Raw genomic sequence first — 19,595 nt, 5'->3', positions numbered from 1 at the left:
TATCTCTTTAATCAGTCATCATCAGGCAGGATGCCTCACATCACTGGTCATCTGGATTATGTGTAATGTGCAACATGTTCAGCAGGGGGTGCTAGCTGAACATGTGCTTTGGCCTGCCAACATTAAATCAGACGAAGAAGAAGCCTAGCGAAACGAGGAATAACGGCCTGACGCAGTTAGTTGTTGTTTGTATGAGTTCGCGTTACATACGGTTAACTGGCACGGACTTTGTATGCTCGGCGCCAGAGTTTCCATGCTGTTATTCAAGGTCGGTGCTTTGAATGCAGGCAGCAGATAGAGGCGTTCCTAGCCGCTCTGCTAGCTCGGTTTGTGGTATTTTGTTTCGTTGAGAGGAATGCAACGGCCGCCGAGCTGCACTTCTGTCTAGCTTCCTGGATGATGAACTCCTCTTTTTATGACTAAATATAGTTACCTCCTGTTTGCCTACTGATATAAATTATTTTAAAATATGGCGAACTTTGTAAAGACGTTTGTGCAGATATGTAATTATCTACAGGACCCCGAACTTGTAGCAAGGTTTCAACATTTCTGCGGCGTTGAAGGAACATTTCCGGATGCACCGAACGCACCGGACAGCGGGGTGTCTGAGCCGGACCATCCTGGGCTGAGGAAGCGGGTCCAGCAAGGTGCCCAGAGCTCAGATGCAGGTGTTGGAAATGGAGCAGCCGGAGATGGTCCTACGCCGCAAGTTAACGGGATGCTGGGTGACGACACCACCGGGCCCGATGGCTCAGCAGCAGCAGCAGACTCAGAAACCACCATAGCAAAACCCCTCCGGAGGAACTCACTGACCGGGGATTCCGGTCAGGAGTTCCTGATCCACAACAAGTTTCTGTTCTACCTGTTCACGTTTGGCACTGAGCTGGGCAACGAGATGTTCTTCATCATCTTCTTCCCCTTCGTCTTATGGAACATCGACGCCCTGGTCAGCCGGAGACTCATCGTGGTCTGGGCCTGGAACCTGTTCGTGGGACAGTCCACCAAGGACATGATCCGCTGGTCCCGGCCGGCCTCTCCTCCTGTGGTAAAGGTGGAGGTCTTCTACAACTCCGAGTACAGCATGCCGTCCACGCACGCCATGACGGGCACGGCTCTGCCTTTCTGTCTCTTCATGCTGACCTACGGACGGTGGCAGGTGAGCATATGTACACAGTCCAGGTGCTTTAATCGGTTTAAAAAAGTGTAATAAATATATAGCTAGACACACCCCAGAAGAAAAAAAAAAACAAAACCCTAAATTACAGTGTCCAGTAGAAGTTTTTCCCCACTGACCTCTGGGCGAGTAGATCAGAGCTTCACTGGCTCAGAGAAATGCTCATTACACTGCTCTCCTTTACTTTCAGTTTAATCTTAATAATAACCTAAACCTCCAAAATAATACACTTACGGTTGGAGTACTTGCTACCTCCCCTTTAGATTCGCCATGCATGCTGCCCTATAACTAGACAGGGTAGAGACAGGGTAGCTTCTGTCAGTCTGTAGCAGCAGTTTGATATTTTACTATTATAAGATATGCAAAATTTTAAAAAAAGATTTTTGTTTGATTTGGTAGAGTTTGACAGTGGACACAACCCCAAAGGGGACCTTTGTCTCCAGCGGGGGTCTTTTCTGTCCCAGAATGGACAATTAGGGAGTTGAATGTTTCATTGTGCATGGTGGTAAGCATGATCAGTCCACATAAAACTATGATAACTGCAGTTAAAGTTGTAGAGAGACTCCAGTACTCTCCGACTGTCCGTGAAAAACAGAGATCCCACTTGTCCCAGTTTCATAGCCGAGTGTTCAAGGCACAGTCCACACAATGGCTTTCCTCTGGACAGGAACAGGCCTGAACAGGATGCATATGCTTTGTATGCACACTGTTACAGCCCTGGAGTTTGAACCCCCAGTGTTGCTTTATGTTTTTACTACAAGTGCTATTTGACACATCTGCTGGTCCTGCAAAGTGCATCATCCTTTAAAATTATAATCATCTTTCAGAAAACTCAAATAGTAAGAATTTATCATTTAAGACCAACACATAAGTCTGTATTCTGTTATGGGGGAAATTATGGTTCAGCTATGGGAGCCTGTAAATAGTCCTGTCTCTCTGCTGAAGAGCGTTTCTTGTCAGATTGGGCAGTGTAAAAAATATGTGGTGCAACTGGTCTGTGGGCTACTCATGTTTGTGTTGTTGTCGGTTCACTAGCCAGCCGTGGAGAAGATTGAAGCTATAACATACAAAGAGCTGAAGTGAAACTAAATGTTAAAAACAATTAAAAAAATGTCCACTGCAGGCACTGCCTGTATGTTTTATACTGTATTTTTGTTTTCTTTGATGCTTTTTTTCACACTTCTCCCATTCCTGGTGAACTCTGAAGCACAGGGTCATCAACACTGATCACTGTGCAGTTGGGATTTTGGAGGACTGTACAAAAGGACTTTTGCATTTGCAGGAGCACTAGATGTTACTTTCAGCCATATAGCAGATCTTTTTGGCTTAGATTAGACTTTACTAAGGTGACTGCACACAGGTGACTGCTTGTTTAATCTGCATATATTCAAGGACACGAGTCTGTGTTGACTTAAAAAAAAAAAAAAAAGTTAATATATTTTCCTGTTATTTTATTTGGCCATTTGATAAACAAAAATGAATTTTATTCCAGTACATTAAAGGTCACTTATGAAAACCTTGCAATTGCACTCTTAATGATTTTACTTTGCAAAGGCAACATTTTTATTTTTGGTTGCTCAAATATATAATATGCTGGATATGCAGGAGAAATGCTGCGTAAGCATGCCTTTTAGCAGTTTCAGTTCTTTTTGTGTCAGAGTGAACCTTGGTGAACTTTTTATTTTGTAATATTTCAGCCATAAATCTGATTTCTAAAGGTTGCAGAGGCTCATTTTGGAATATTTTGAGAGCATCTGTCAAATACCAACTTGCTTTACTTTTACTGCGATCTCAATACAAAGCTTTTCCAATTGTTATGCTACTCAGTGAAACATGCTGTCTTCAGAAATGATTTGTATATGTGAAATTCCTGGTCAAGGCATGCTCTTTGAACACCATTGTAAATGCTTTTTTTCTTCATGTTGCCTTAGATTTCAAAGGTCTAGCTTTAACATAGGATATGAGGACACTTTGATAACTCACGGCACAGGTGGGCAGAGGTGCCAAGGTCCCCAGATGGGGTCCAAATGTTTTCTTTTTTGTTTTGTTTTTTTCTTTTCCTGTAAACTTGACGATGAAAAGCGCAGACCGACAGAAAGCCCAGCATACACTATTTTGTGCAGGGCCCCTCGGTGTCAAAGAGCCGGCCAATCCGACTGAAGGACTGCCATTTAAATCCCAGTTAGTCTTCAGTGACCAGTCTTTAATGAAGAACAGCACAGCTTAGATCGAATCATAACAAAAGCTGTAATATATCAAGCTTATGCTTTGATTTGTGATCCGAATAAGACATTAAAGAAGTGGACTGACAGGCTGGATTACAGATTCACATAAGGAGAAAGAACCGAGCTTTGTTTTGTTTTTATTTAAATGAACAAAGACTTGATGCTTCACAATATCAGAGCAAGAGCAGGAAGCAATGAATGTGCTTTGGGAGGAGAAAGTGTCAAAGGTATCCTGTGATTGAGGCGTTTTTCTAGGAAAGTGGGCGGGGAAGTCCAGTTCGACCTGATCGAAGAACTCAAAACATTTTTTTTTTCCAGCCTTCATGCTCCGAACAAAAATGATCCACTGCCTGCATAGTCAGTCATAGTCAGTTAAAATGGTTTGAACTTAAAACGCATGAATGAATACAGATAAACATGTGTCTAAAGCTGTGAATGGGTTATATTGAGTGGTGAGAACTTTTAATCAATAAATGACCAAAAAAGAAATGGATTCTGTCCCAAAATAGAGGTGGCAACAACTCTTAAATGCAACTTTTATGATGAATTCACTACTCAAACTACAGTTAATGCTTACCTAATCTTTTTTTGATTTGAAAGACCTCATTTTTTCACACCCCTCTTTCATTTGCCTCACTATGTTTTCCTTCACAGTGGTACAGTAAAACAAGCCTAAGTACACGAAACAAACATAACAGGGGTCCATTATACGTCTCTTCTTAAACTGTTATTTCTATTTTGTGGACACAGCAGAGACAAAAACAGGAGCTGCCAAAGAATTTGGCCTGTGTTGATTCTTTGAGCAATGGCAGAGACAAAAGTAAGGAACAGAGAGGGAGAGGATATAAAAGGGGGGTTTGTGCAGAGAGATAAAAAGGATGGAACGAGAGAGAGAAAGGAAGGTCAGCACCAGGGAGGAAGCGCTCAGTACCTGAATAAGTGTGTGTTGTTGATGGTACACCTGCAACCAGGCCTTGAACTGAATAAATGTAGCTCTCTGAACTGCATGAACCTTCTTCCGTGTTATTAAGTTGCTGCAGTGTCAGGACTTCAGAGGAAGAGGTGAAAAATTTCAGAGAAGAAGGTTACAAAAGGTTTCAAAAGATAAGATATACGCCATAAAAAAAGCTATCATAGTATGGCGGGAGGGTTATCTAAATATATAGATGACAATTTGGCTGATAGCCAGTGCGGCTATTTGGTTTTAATTTTTGTTTTTTGGTGTTATTTATTATCCGTTTTGTGCCAGAGATTTTATGAAAATAACCCAGCTGGTGTAAAGACTTCCAGCTTTTCTTTGCACTATTTTTAAATATTTAGCCAAAGCTAATATGGAACAACAGATAATCATTGGCCACTGCCATTGGTAAATGGCTACTTATTTGCTGATAGGCTGAGAGCCATCTCCAAGGCCAATATTTGCTAGAATTGACTGTTGGTTTTTCAGTCAGTCCAACTGATTGGTTCAGAGGATGAAGCAGCTACTTTTTTTTCAACTTGCACCACGGTGAAGCTGACATTGTGGTTCTGAATTAAATATCTCAACAACTTTTTCCAGGAAATCTGCAACTCTTTCACGTCCACCCACGATAAATATTGATCAAACTTGCTTAATTCCACTTTTCGCGCACAGATAAAATCAGGTCGCAGTTTACTCTACCAATAGTTCAGTTTGCATTTAGTTTACGCAAGTGATGCCATTCTCAGCTGATAGTCGTGTCATGTTACTCAGGAAACGCTGAGTAAGGTGCTAATCATGGTAAACAGATGTCTCAACATTGTGGCCATTGTGACCATGCTGTTGTTAACGTTCAGCTTTTAATGCACTACTGTGACAAAGGGCAGACTAACGGAGACTCAGAGTTGTTTTCACAACTCGTTTTCAGTGAACTTTGCATCAGTTTCAAATACAATATGATTTAGGTTGCTGATCACAGCAGTTTTTAAAGCCGTGATTTCCAGTGATAGTGAACATCCTGGGTAGCTTGGCTCTGTTCCAATTAAGACATCTTCTCAGCTTTTTTAATGCATTCTCTGTTTTCTCTTATAGTATCCTTTCCTCTTGGGCTTCTGTGTGGCTCTCAGCTGGAGTGTCCTGGTCTGTGTAAGCCGAGTCTACATGGGGATGCACTCCGTTCTGGTAAGTAAATGCAGTTTTTAACATGAAATTAAATGTTCTCAGTGGTGATCAGCGGTCCAACTGTTGCAGTGAGAGCAGCTGTCAGATGACTTTTAGTTGAAAACAAAACATTATTTTTTCCAATTGTTAGTATCAACTTAAATTTTTTCTGATTACTTAATAAATTTCCTGTTGTGTGTAGCTTAAACGGTTAGAAGAAGTAAACGGGGTTTTTTTTGTTTTTGTTTTTTTAATCTGCGTACCATACTGCTGGGTTTTGGAAACCTCTGGTAAAAAACATCTCTTGGCCTTTGGTTAATGGTCTTTCAAGCTGGCTGTTTAGGGAAAAGGTAAAATTTATTGTAATTGGGGAAACCTTGGGAATTTGAAAATGGTGTAGATAAATAGGAATAATCCTGGGAAGGGTTTAGTAATAATTTTTATTACTTTTTCTTGGATTTATTTAAATATAATTTGAAGATACAGTATTTTAGCATTTCTGTATTGTCACTAAAACACAATACTAAGCCCATCAACAGGTTTATAACATAAGTATGAACTTGAAATTTATAGTTCATGTAACATGATGTTAGCAGAGCCAATAAACAAATTAAAGCGCTGAGATTAGATTAGATACTGTGACCTGCAAACCTGTGACCTGGCAGCAGGTCTGTGGAGATACTGCTTCCTCCAATGGTAACACCTGCTCATCTGTCAGCACCTCACCTGATCTTAACTGGACTTTTTTATGACTATGAAGTAATCTGCAGTTTAAAGGACATGTTTCATGGAGGAAAGTATAAGTGTAGCACCTCCTGCAGGGCAGGTAGCAGCATTTTTTATTTGGTTGTTTATTGCATGTGTCTACTGCTGTTACTTTTAAAAAAAATATTAAATTGTTATTAAACATATATCATCAGCCATAAATTGTCAACACTCTGTCTTTCCTTTAATGCTGCTGAAACTGCCTTGCTGCTTTACAGTGATTTATGTCCCTGTGTTTCAGGAGGTAATCACTGGCTTCCTGTACACCCTCCTTATTCTCGCCTTCTTCCAACCAAACCTGGGAAGGATTGACAACTACTACATGATGGGGAGCTACGCTCCACTTATGATTATCGTGTCACATGTGGGCTTTGGACTTGTGGCTTTCTCTCTGGATTCATGGAGCACCTCTCGGGGCGATACAGCTCAAGCACTGGGCACTGGGGCAGGAGCTGCTTTAGCTTCCCACGTGAACTATCTGCTGGGCCTCCAGCTGGATCCTCCACTGTCGTCGCTTCCTCTAACGTTGCCATCACTCAGCGTTAGCTTGGTGTTGCGCTCCATGCTGCGCTTCTTCATCGGAGTCGCCGTCCTCCTCGTCACGAGGATGATTATGAAAGCAGTGACTATTCCTTTCTTATGCCGACTGTTTGGGCTGCCCATGGACGATGTAAGACAGGCGAGGCAGCAAATGAAAGTGGAGCTGCCATATCGTTACATCGTCTACAGTGTTGTGGGTTTTAGTTGTGTGTGCTTTGTGCCTCTCCTCTTTAAGATCTTAGGTCTTGCCTAACTGTTGTGTGCAAACTGCCATGTCCTGTTGATATGGTGAACATGCTGCTTGTTTTGACACAAGGGAAGGCTCTGTTTCTGCATGATAAAGGACGTTTTAAAGGATAAATCCTATGGTATTATGCGTTTCCATTATCGTTAAATCCCATCAAAAGACTAGAATCAGTAATGAATCGATCGACAGTGTCGTGTGTATCCAGCCAGAGGGGTGTACTACGAAGTTGGATTAATGGTTTAAAGTGCTGTGTCGAGCAGTTGAAAGTTTCAACTGAGGGCTCACTCACCACTAAAATAATTAACTTGAATTAAAATGTTTATTTTACGGCTCTGTGGGAAAAATCCCAAGATTAATGATTTTCTGCAGCATTAATCTCTTGTCATTTTTATGTTATCTTTATGAATCACCAATTTTTCATCTGATAACATTTCTGATCGACTAGGCGACAGACATAGGGAACCTTTTGTGCAGAAGAAGAAGAGTCACATGACCCGTGAAATGCACTCTTTGTTAGCATTGAGAAAACCTCGCCTAACAGTGAACGATAAGAACCACTGTTGTCATATCTGTTATCTCCAACTGTGGTTTTAGGTTTTGTTGAGCCAGCTGAGGCAAAGAAAGCCTGGCTTTGGTGAACTTTGTTTGTACTACACCCCTCGGGTGTGACGTTTCATTACCATGAGAACAACAGCTCGCGTATGCAGTCATGCTGATACAGATAAACCACAAGTATTAATTATTTATGAGTAATTATTTGCTAAAAACTGCAAAACCCATTGGCTTAAGTTTAAGAGCTGACAGCCATGCTCTGGAGGAGTTTAAAAGTAATGTGACTTTTGGTTTTGATCTTTTTGGGGGATTTGTTGAATTATTAAATGGATGGGATATCACCTGCCTTATCCTTTAAGATCCATCTGTGGTCAACACATTTAAGTGTTAACTGGAGCTACATAAATATAAAGTACTGTAATGATGCTCATATTCATCATTGTGGAATCTATTGTTCAAATATAACTTTTTTTGTTTTTGGAGAGTTTGACTCTTTGAAATTAAACCAAAATATTAATCTGTAAATCAAAGCGATGAAAAATACTGTAAGTATTTAAGCTTCCAGGCGTCAGGACATTTAATGATCTGTATGTAAATACGCAGGACTCTTTACCTTTTAGTGGGTCGTATATGTCATCAGTATTTTTCTACATTTCCATATTCAGCGTTGTCCTGTGTAACTTTGGCCCAAATTTAGGTTAAGTCGATTGATAGTAGAGAATTAATGAAAAACAATATTTTTGATAAATTATTTTATCATTGTATTTGATGAATGGTTGTATTGGGAAACAATGGAATATATTATTCATACTTTATTGCTCTGAATGAAGAAGAGACATTTCAGTTCTCCTTACTCTCGCAGACCCTAAAATTTGTCTGATTGTTGTAACTGTTTGTAATTTCTTGTGTTGTTTTAATAATCAGTCCCAATATTAATGCCTGACTCATATCAGAACATGTAGGGCTATTTCCATAAGTTCTCCCATTTTTTTTCCTGTTATCTGATACCTGTGTGCATTTAAAACATTAGGAGACAATAAAAAAAAAATAAAATATTTTAAAAAGAAAAAAGAATATTTTGTTTTGTTTTATTATATTATAAGTAAATTCAGGTGAAACCACTCACAACACAGACAGGAGACCTCTCCACAACGTGCCCCATCTCTCACCCAGTGATGGCCACAACCTGGATCTGGATAAGCTGTTAAGAAAATCAATGGAAACCATTTAGTGCATCTGGGATTTTTATACTAGTGTGTTGTGTTTTTTAATATTGTAAATATTGTGGCCAAATGGACTAAAAATAAGAAGACATATGCACTTAGAGACTGTAAAATCTTAGATTTCTGTTGAAATTACTTTGAAGGCTCTCAAGACATCATCTCTCAGGAAAAACAGAAGAATTTCACCAAACATGACTCATTAACTTTTCATTCCACAATGGAAGCAATTTGTTTTTGTGGGATATTACAGTTATTTCATAATTAAATATTATTCCAGAAACAGTAGAATTTTTAAGTTGCTTCTATGTTTATACAGTTAAATTATTTTAAAGACTCACTTGCAGCTGAACACTGTGCTTTGTGTAGTCACAGTGTGACTACACAAAGAGCTACTATTTAAAGTTTAAATCATAGCTGCAGAACTACATCGTTTTATTTTCTTTATTTTTCTTTCTCTATGTTTTTTTTTTTTAATTTTTCCATTCACCTGAGATGGTAGTGGGAAAGCATATATATGATTGTACATTATCTTTTAATTGTACATTACCTCTTTTTCAGCAAAAACTGAATCTGAAAACTTACAGCAGGATGGAGTGTGATTAGGCTTTATTCCCACCTAGGTGTCCCTGTGAATTATTTTTGCTTTTTTCCAGGAATAAATGTTTTGTACATCACAAATTGGCGCTTGATACTTTTTTAAATAAAAAATAAATAGAAAAATTATATAGTGCACGTGCACTATCGCTTTCACCATTTTTAAAAATTCCGCCTAAAAGCTATTGGAGCTTTTATTTTGAAAATTGCGGGTCACCTGATAATCCGGAAGTCCGTAGTTTGACAGTCACCGTCCAAAACATTTTTTCCTCTACTCCTGTGGTTCACAGTGGAGCAGCAGGATAGCAGGATTTATTACATTAAGGTTATATGAGGTGTTGGCTAACTAATGTAGCGGTGACAGCAGTAAGTGAGGTAGTTATTTTAGAGATTTTTTGTTGAATTTCGTTTCCAACTGTCCTCGCTAACAGTTAAAAGTTTTCCTGCTGCTAATCTTAGTTTACCTTGACTTGCCGGCTGGATCGGCTTTTATGAAACACGAACAACTTATGTGAAGTTTTGTCTACATAAGCAAGTCCTCTGCCGCCCGTGCAGATGCCTCGTTTGGAAAAGAAAAATCTCCGAGGCAGGGACAGGTAGGAACCTTTTCCGCACTCACTCTTTGGGTTTTAAGGTGGTGCTGGGGGATGAGGAGTGAAGGTCATTCAAAATATCTTGTAATTTCCACTCTTTCTCTGTCTGTTCACGCAAATCAGGCCACAGTTAGACTGGAGATTTGTGCAGAGGTTCTGCAGCATCCAGAAGGTCTTGTTCCCATCATGGACCAGTCAGAGTGTCCTGATGTTTGGGACGCTGCTGGGCGTTACTCTGGCAGGTAACAGCTGGAGGAGTGTAATAGAACAAAAAGAGGAGGAAACTGTAAAATGGCTGTGGTCTAACTTTGAGGAACTTCTGATAGCATCAGAAAGCTTGCATTGACTGCAGTCAAATGAGCCCTGACCACAGGAGGCTTTGTCTCTTTCTTGATAACCTTTAGCTAATCATTTTGCTCTTTTATGAGTCACTGTTTGAACTGACTCCTTCTTCACAATACAATGTGCTAACACATGTGTTTTCCTGTCATCAGAGCAGCTGATCATTTACCAGGTGGGAGTCCTCCCCAGCCACTTCTACAATGTGCTGGCAGACAAAAATTACTCAGGCTTCAGGAGTCTGGTGGGCACTGCCATGGTGCTCATTTTATTCAACTCCACAGTAAGTTAAAGTAGCAGAGTAACGACAGAAGTCAACCTACTAACACAGTAGTATTTATCCTACAAACCAAATAAGATTAAGACCCTACAGATGCGCTGTCTCATGCGTGTCCAGTATGTCTGTTTATGCTTTCTTGGCTGAGTCGCCTCTGAAAAAAATTGATTTTTAATTTTAATGAGGAATTCATATTAAACAGAAATAGCTGCTTTCAGGGGCTCCCCTATTCGCAAGGGGTCACCGCAGCAGTAGCTCTGTGTTTGATTTGGCGGCGTTTTTATGCCGGATGCACTTCCTGAGGCAAGCCTAAACGGATTTGTTTCTCTTCTTGGGATCGAATTAATTAACCCAAGTAGAGTAGTGCAGGTTTGGTTTGTGAAATATGCAGTTTTTGTAAGATTAACACTAAGTCTCTGCAACTGCATATACTTTATTTATCAAACCCTGTTTAGTAGTGTACATTATCTGTAACATTCAGATGTGCATTTCAACTAACTAAATCAAAAGTTTGATAAATAGTTTCTTGTGTTTTACTGCATGGCATCGCACCTTTGGATTGATGCTGTAACAGGAGCAACTTTATAAGGTCAGGACAACCTGACATGACCATTTTATAGCCACATGCATTTGGTCTTGATTGTGTTTGCTTGGATTTTGAACCCAAGAAACTAACTTTAGTCAGCTTATTTAAGCATGTTGCTTTTTAAAGAAACTTCTGTGGCAGGTCTTTCCTGATCTATAACATCTTTATTTAAGTTATTGTCACTTATTGTCACTTTTTCTCTCTCCCCTTCTTTGTTGTTCCCCTCCCATGCAGCTGAAAAGTATTGACCAGTACATTTGCAATCAGATGTATGTCAGCTGGAGGAAGACGCTAACAGAGAGTCTCCATTTGGCCTACTTCCAGGGAAGAGTCTACTACACGCTCAACGTGCTCAGAGAGGACATAGACAACCCGTAAGCATGAATGCATTTCCTGGTTGGTGCATTGTTATGCATGAAAATGTTTGCTGTCGTTGTTTAATTGCGTTGTCGTGTGCAGAGACCAGCGGATCAGTCAGGATGCAGAGAGGTTGTGTAAGCAGATGAGCAGCATGGCGAGTCGCCTGATCATCTCACCGTTCACCCTGACTTACTACACCTACCACTGCTTTCACAGGTGAGCGCGTTGTGCTGTATGATCAACCCCATTGCACTGTGTGTTAGAGATCATTCAGTTATGTTGGGGTGCCACCGTTTTACAGCCACGTTTCTGAATATCTGTCCTTTAGAGAGGTCCAGAGTACATAAAACAAGGGACGGAATTAGAAAGTTAGAAGAATAAATACCTGTTATATGTAATTTAAAGCATTACATGTGCTCTACAAAAGGTCTGCTGCAACTCTGACCTTATTAAAATTCAGGCTAAATTGGGGCTTTTTGTTAACCCCCAAGCCCTTTTTGACATTTCCAGCTGAAAAAAAGAACAACCTCAAATTTAGTAACAGGCTGCAAAACAGTGAGGGCAAAAGAACAACCTCTACTATGGATGGGAAGCATATTCTGACATAAAATAAAACTTCTTGTCCTTATCATAAGACTGCAGTAGGATTTGGAAAAAATCTAGTGAAAAATGACCGTTTGCTTCCACCTTATCAAAAACTGTCAGTTAGAAAGGAGATAACAGCCTTGTAAAAATAACAGACCCCTTTAACCCTTTCTAAAAAATCCTGGGCTCAACAAATTCTACATCAGCCGTAGTTGTAGTAATACCAGGCGGTATTTTGTTGTATTCGTGTCATACGTGGTGACCTTTGAAAATGGCGCTGGTTGCATTTATATAACATATACAGCCTGGACTCGATACGCTGGCCTCCAGAGAGGAAAAAGGTTAAATGTGAGCTGTAAAAGCAGCAAAATGACTCTTTGAATATCACTGTGTGCACTTTAAGTGTTGTGTTGTTTCCACGTATTTTGATGTAACGGGCTCCTAAAGTTGCTTTGCTTTGCTTTGCAGCACCGGCTGGATCGGTCCTGTGAGTATCTTTGGTTACTTTGTAATCGGGACTATTGCCAATAAAATCCTCATGGGGCCGATAGTTTCAACTCTCTTTGAGCAAGAGAAACTGGAGGGAGACTTCAGGTAGGTTCAGCCTTTATAAGTTTGTAAATTTGTGCTAACAGCAGATTGATTTAACCTCTAACAGAGTCTTTGGGTATTCTGCCAGCTTTGTTTGATACAAATCCTTCCTGTGTTTGTTGTCAAAGACACTTGGGCTCTGTTAAAAGGAAGTATCTGTAGGCTTTGGCGCAGTGCCTTCTGTGTAACACAGGATATGCATCAGTTTGCTATTTTAGTTTAGTTTTTTTTTTTACTTTAGAATCTATCACAAGCTGAAACAGCCTCACTTTGTGTTCAGAGAGGAACAGATCAACTGGTTTCTGTTAAAGCGGATCTATTATGGTTTTCTTTATTTCCTGTCTTGTATATACTGTCACAACAGCATGCAATGATTATATTAAACATGGAGAAATCCTCAAATAATGAGTTCAGGGTACACATGATCTCTGTGAGCCACCAGCTCAGGTTTCACACTGCTCTAAACAATCAGATTCAGATCTTTATGAAATCAGCGAGAGTAGACAACAGAAGCCTCCTCAGGGGTATACTATGAAGTGAGATTAGTGGATTATTGAGGGAAATTGATCTTAAAGAGTTTTCAGTGTCACGAGGGTGGCTTTCTCTTTTAACCTGTTAACTTTTGCTAAACTCACAACCTTTTGTTTAAAATCATCTGGAACTGGCACGTTTTCACAGATTCTTTTGCACCACCGAATTAAGTCCAGCTGTGAATTTAAAACTGTGCCTCACATTGTTGTTTGAATTTGCACACCTTTGTAGTAAGTCCCAGTCTGCTGCCAATTTTTCTTTTAAACACTGCTCTAATTGAAGCTACTAGAAAACATTATGAACAATAAAACTGACCAGTTATCATTCATTTTCATCAAGTCCATCAAGTTCCACATCTCATTTAATGGGTTATGAGAGTTTTAGACCTGAGTGTATTGAAGGTTTTAGTGCACTAATGTGTAGCTGCCATGTTAAAAATTACCTTCAGCACTGACAGCACGCTGAGCAGGAATATGAATATGTGTATTGCACCCCTCTGTGTGCTTTTCTATTGTAAAAGTGGTGCTATTTGTTATATTTTTATATTCTTTATAGCTCTGTATCATCTGCTCCTCCACCTCTGATTGGAGTAGGTTGTGCTCTGTAGGTCTATTTTGTGCAGAAGGAAGCATCACATGACATGTGAAACGTGAGGCTGTTCCTACAGTGGATGAACTGAGAGGCTGTTCATCCACATTACTTTGAACTGTGAATCATGCAAATATACTGTTGTGGGTAGTCTAGTAAGAATCTGGAAATGGGCAAGATGGCTCTCTTTTAAATTATAATTGATACACATTTTTATCACATATGTTTTTTCATGTCTAGATTCAAGCACATGCAAATCCGTGTCAATGCAGAGTCTGCAGCTTTTTACAGGTGAGACAAAACCACAACATTACTGATGCTGCAAAGGTGGCTGTTATTGTTGCCAGACAGTTTGATTTTATCTTCCTGTATTGATAAGATGTATTGATAGAGCTTATTCAGAAATCAATGAAACCAGAGAACAAAATGAAAAAAAAATCCGCCTGTCTCTACTTGCAGAGCTGGTAAAGTGGAGCACATGAGGACGGACCGCAGACTGCAGGCTCTGTTGTATACTCAAAAGAGGCTCATAAACAAAGAGCTCTGGCTTTATAGTAAGAAAGTTCTATACCTTACTGTTATCATGCTTATATAACAAAACTGTGTACACTTAACCTCTAAACCTGTAATGTCTCTTTTCACAGTTGGAGTGAACACATTTGACTACCTTGGAGGATTCCTGAGCTACATTATAATCGCCATTCCCATTTTTAGTGGTGTTTACGATAGCCTCACTCCTGGTGAACTTAGTGCTCTCATCAGCAAGGTAGAAATGTTTTATGTCTTTACTTATAAAAGTACCAGCCACCTTATTAGGTACACCTTTCTGGTACTGGGTTAGATACCCTTTTTTCTTCAGTGCTGCCTTCATTTTTTTCAACAAGTTTCAGCAAGATTCAACAAAGTGCTGAAAACATTCCTCAAAGATCTTCGTCCATATTGAAATGATAACGTCACACAGTTGCTGCAGATTTGTCAACTGCACATCCATGATATGGATTTCCTGTTTCACCACATACCGAAGGTGCTCTATTGGGTTGTGATCTGGTGACTGTAGATGTCATTTGAGTACAAGGTTTCATGTTCAAGAAACCAGTTTGAGATGATTTGTTCTTTGTGACGTGGTGAATTATCTCGCTGGAACAAGTTTCATTGGAAGATGGATAAACTGTGATCATATAGGGATGGAGATGGTAGACTGTGGTGCTTAAATGATGCTTAGTTGGTAGTAAGGGACCCAAAGAGGAAGGGCCCTCCTCTGACCTCTGACATCAACAAGGCATTTTCACCCAGAGAGCTGCTGCTCATGGGATATTTTCTCTTTTTTTATATGATTCTCTGTAAACCCTAGAGATATTTGTGTGAGGATAATCACAGCAGAGGCAACAGTTTGTAAAATCCTCACACAAACCAGTCTGGAACCATAACATGTTCAAAGTCACCTAAATCCACTTTCTTCCTCATTCTGATGTTAAGCTAAAACTTCAGCAGCACGTTTTGACCATTTCTACACGTCTAAATGCATTGCCATGTGATTGGCTATTTCAAGAGTTGCAATTCTAACCTGTTGAACAAGTGTACCTAATGAAGTGACTACTTCAATATGTGGGAGCCAGATAGTTCTGAGTATCTGTGCATATTTTTAACTTGATGACATGACTCCTAAATTAGAAGATAAAATCCCAAACTGCTGTCTTACATGAGTGCACACTGTCCTAATGCTTTCCTTATAGTGAAGCTGAAAGAGGAAATCCATCATGTTTGTTAGTAGTTTACCCACTAGGTGGCACCAAAATCCTTTTTACCCCCCTCAAAAATGTAAACGCCATCTCTTGCACTGCACACAGATTTGACTTCCGAATGTTTTGTTGTGCATGCAGACCTTTTCAAAAAACAAACAAACCTTGTCTCGTATTGACTCTCTGCTTCTTATTCCCTCTCCTTGTTTACATTCAGAACGCCTTTGTGTGCATCTACTTGATAAATGGTTTCACGCAGCTAATAGACCTGTCAACTACTCTATCAGATGTGGCTGGATACACCCACAGGTATCAGGCTGCATACTTAAATTGACCTCTTTGAGGACAAATGATGACATTAGGATTTGTGTATGCCGTCCACCTTTCCATAACCGTGTGTGTGTGTGTGTGTTCTGGTCAGGATCGGGGAGCTGAGGGAGGTGATGGATGACATCCTAACCAAGCAGTGCGACTACGACCCGGCATCAGGAGAAAGCTACGACTTTGACAGGTTTGTGTGGGCACATTATTCTCTGCTGCGTTAAAAAAGAAGCACAGTCTGATGATTTAAGAAGCAGGCTGCATATGAGGGGAGTTTATTAGATTACATTAAGCATACAGAAATGGAAACATGAAAAATTCATGTTTATACCAAAACCTCTGAGCCTCAACTACATCACACATCACCACCTTTCCACACAGTGACTTCAACATCCACGCAGGCCCAGTGGACACGGCCTTCATCGTGGACCATCTTTCATACAAATCCCCTTTCTCCGACGAGCTGCTGGTGGAGGACCTGAGTCTGAAAATCAGCCAGGGAACTCATCTGTTGGTGGTGGGGAACACAGGCACCGGCAAGACTTCACTGCTGCGGGTCCTCAACCGTCTCTGGGAAGCACACAGCGGTGAGAGCAGAACAACTGAGACTGATCTTTTTTTAAATTATTTTTTTAACTTTTCAGCAAAGCAGGAGAAGCAAAGATGGGACAAAAAAGGGCAATGATAACAATGCATAACAATAGTGGGGAAACTAAGAATGACAGGAAAAATACATAAATAATGAAGTAACAGAGTCTCGGTTATTTAAAGAGATTTGTATATGGCCAAAAAAAACTAAGGTTTCCCTTCAAAAGTATGAACATGAAAAACAGATCATAGTTTTACACTGATGTTGTCATGTATTGTTGAGAACTCATCAGTACTGCACTTCACTGACTTGAGGAACAATAACAACAACAAAGGTTCCATTACTTTAAATTTTATGTTTTTAAAAAGCCACAATATGGGGGTAAAGAAATTTACTAGTTTGTTTTTGTTTATTTATTTATTTATTTTTAATGGGAGAGATATGAGAAGGTAGTGTAAAGCCATCAAATAGAAACTGTAAAGCACAAATACATTCATTCAGCTGTCTGTCGTTCATTTTTCCTCAGGCTTTGTCCATATGACCACGTGTTTTGGGCCCAGAGGAACGCTCTTCCTGCCACAGAAACCCTACCTGACCGATGGCACTCTGCGTGAGCAGGTCTCTTCTCATTGTGCTGTTTTTCTTCAAAGTTCTTCCTTTTATATAAACATGCCAAATCATAGATATGTTTCTGTGTGTGTGTGGGAGGGGGCTGTTATGTTTATATCTAACAAAAAAAAAGACCTGTTGGTAATTTACTGAAACACTTGTTTCCAACAGGTGATCTACCCACTGAAGGATATTTACCCTGCATCAGGTATTGTATTAAATGTGATCATCAGCTAATTAGCCAGAGGAAAGCTACTCTATTAGTTAATCTGTGTGTGTGGTGTATTTTGGTGGGACAGGCAAGCCCATCACTGTGTTACATCTGCTTTTCTTTTAAAACAACATCTTAAGAGTCTTGAAACTGGGGAGAACGGTTGCTGCAGTTTTGAAAGTGAAAGGATTCATTGTCCCTGTGCCACTTAGTGTCTCAGCTGCTCAGCGGTTTGGGCCTTTCCTTTGTTGTAATCTTTGCTACAAATGCTGTCAGTGGCAGGCAGGACAGCATTGCACTTAGTTCCTTTTGCTTCATCTTTGTCTTGCTGAAATCATCAAAGCATTCCCTGCAGTTTTTTTTTTTGTGACTGATTACACAGGACAGTTTCTCTGTGCTCTTTGACAACAGTTTCCATGTTTCTGAGCCCATGAATTTCCACTACACTTTAGTTCTACAAGTTCTTAAGTTGTTAAGAACACAGCTCAGCCTCTCTAAAGAGCCCTCTCTAAATACCTCAGCATCTTATATTGTAAATTAACCTCTTTAGCAATGAGCCACCAAATCCAAAATCAACATTTTAATTTTTTACAAATATTGTGTGTGCGCGCGCGTGTGTGTGTATTTATTTATTTTACTGAGGACTGATGATATTAAATGGTACTGCTGTAGAGAATTCAAGAAAAACCAGAATTACATGTCATGTTTTCAGGGTCGGTGGATGATGACAGAATTATACAATTCTTGGAACTAGCCGGAGTGGTGAGATAAATTTTGCTTTCATCTCAAATGCATGTTATTTTATGAAATAACTTCTCATTTTCACTCATGCTAAATAAAACCTTGATGTGTGTGCAGTCCAATCTGCTGAAACGGACGGGCGGGCTGGATGAGAAAGTGGATTGGAACTGGTAAGAAACAATTAAAGAAGTAAAACTGTAATACTTCCTCAGTCTTTCTCAAGCATTTTTTTTTCCTCTGCAGGTATGATGTTCTGTCTCCAGGTGAAATGCAGCGTCTCTCCTTTGCACGACTCTTCTACCTGCAGCCCAAATATGCAAGTATGTTGCTCTGGATTTTTATTTTTTACAACAAATACTCACTAGAGCATCTCATAAGAAAGCATGAATGCACTGATGAAGTTTTTAGTCGTGCTGAGTGTGTGGTTCATGTGAGTTGGGACTGTTTGCTGTGTTTACTGGACTGATGTGTTCTAGTCTGCAACTTTCTGGTGTTTGAACTTTAGTTTTAGATGAAGCCACTAGTGCTTTGACTGAGGAGGCGGAAGCACAGCTGTACCGAACTTGCAAACAGCTGGGCATGACTTTAGTCAGTCTGGGACATCGCAGCAGCCTGGAGAAGGTAGGCCAAACATCCCGACTCCAGTTAAGATAACTTGTAGAAATTACAGCCTGCACACTCAAACCTTTTTCTGTTCTTGGATACATATTTAGCTTTAGTCACTGCTGTTGAGCTAAATGCCAGTTAGTGGGTTGCTTTGTATGACTCTACTCTTTTTGGAGATGTGGAAAAGTTGATCAGCAATACATTCTCGTGGCTTAGTTTCACCTGCTTTCTCTTACCTTGTTCTCAGATCCATCCAACTGTTACTACATTATGTCTAACTCTGTTTTTCCAGTACCATGATGTCCAGCTGAAGCTGTGTGGAGAAGGCCGATGGGAGTTAACAAAGTTAAAAGGAGCTAGCGGAAACCTCAGTCTCAGAGATGAAGCAATGTGACTGCGGCCATCTATTTGAAATGCTTTAACCAGTGTCTATGTTTACACACAGCCTTTAGAAGAATGTGAAAATTCTTCCTATAACCAAACCAATCAAACTAATCCACTATTAACTTTTAATTTTTAGTGTGTGGACTGAAAAAAATGGAATTTCACCCAATCACTTCCTGGTTCTGTTGCTTTTGTGTACACCATCTGTTATCTCCAAAAATGGCAGCTTCCAGACTGACCTGGTCTTCAGTGGAGAGGGTGCTTTTAATCTAAATATTTTAAGAACAAGATAATAATCAAACACATGCTGAAGACATAAGGTAGATAGATGTGGGGTGTACTGTAAGGCTGTGATTACATTGTATTAAATTATATACTGTTGACTCACCATCCATCAGTGTGCCGTGTCACTCGCTAACATTCAAGTGCTCTCAGACAGCACACTTTGTTCTGTTAACAGAGGTACTTTAATAGTTTGAAGAAGGCTTGTGTGTCACACCACTCAA

At 39.9% G+C, this 19,595-nt stretch overlaps 2 protein-coding genes across 2 annotated transcripts; both read left to right on the top strand.

The window, feature by feature from the left end:
* Window positions 1–147: 147 nt before the first annotated feature.
* Window positions 148–8,335, top strand: LOC100711669 (sphingosine-1-phosphate phosphatase 1). Its single transcript, XM_003449923.5, has 3 exons — window positions 148–1,156; window positions 5,450–5,539; window positions 6,525–8,335. The coding sequence occupies exons 1-3, from the start codon at window positions 470–472 to the stop codon at window positions 7,074–7,076; spliced, it is 1,329 nt and encodes a 442-aa protein (XP_003449971.1). The 5' UTR covers window positions 148–469; the 3' UTR covers window positions 7,077–8,335.
* A 1,314-nt stretch (window positions 8,336–9,649) lies between these two features.
* On the top strand, window positions 9,650–19,479 carry abcd4 (ATP-binding cassette, sub-family D (ALD), member 4). The gene is made up of 19 exons (XM_025898959.1): window positions 9,650–10,035; window positions 10,156–10,274; window positions 10,527–10,654; window positions 11,469–11,608; window positions 11,694–11,810; window positions 12,648–12,773; window positions 14,130–14,180; window positions 14,349–14,443; window positions 14,534–14,655; window positions 15,846–15,937; window positions 16,050–16,139; window positions 16,331–16,536; window positions 17,065–17,156; window positions 17,319–17,355; window positions 18,071–18,120; window positions 18,217–18,269; window positions 18,343–18,419; window positions 18,605–18,720; window positions 18,998–19,479. Exons 1-19 carry the CDS (start codon window positions 9,995–9,997, stop codon window positions 19,097–19,099), a joined length of 1,854 nt encoding a protein of 617 aa, XP_025754744.1. The 5' UTR covers window positions 9,650–9,994; the 3' UTR covers window positions 19,100–19,479.
* The last annotated feature ends 116 nt before the right edge of the window (window positions 19,480–19,595 follow it).

This window comes from Oreochromis niloticus, linkage group LG15, assembly GCF_001858045.2.
Source record: "Oreochromis niloticus isolate F11D_XX linkage group LG15, O_niloticus_UMD_NMBU, whole genome shotgun sequence".
In the NCBI taxonomy this organism is placed as follows: domain Eukaryota; kingdom Metazoa; phylum Chordata; class Actinopteri; order Cichliformes; family Cichlidae; genus Oreochromis; species Oreochromis niloticus.
Note: the sequence above shows the minus strand (reverse complement) of the source record. Positions and strands in the feature narration are given on the sequence as shown.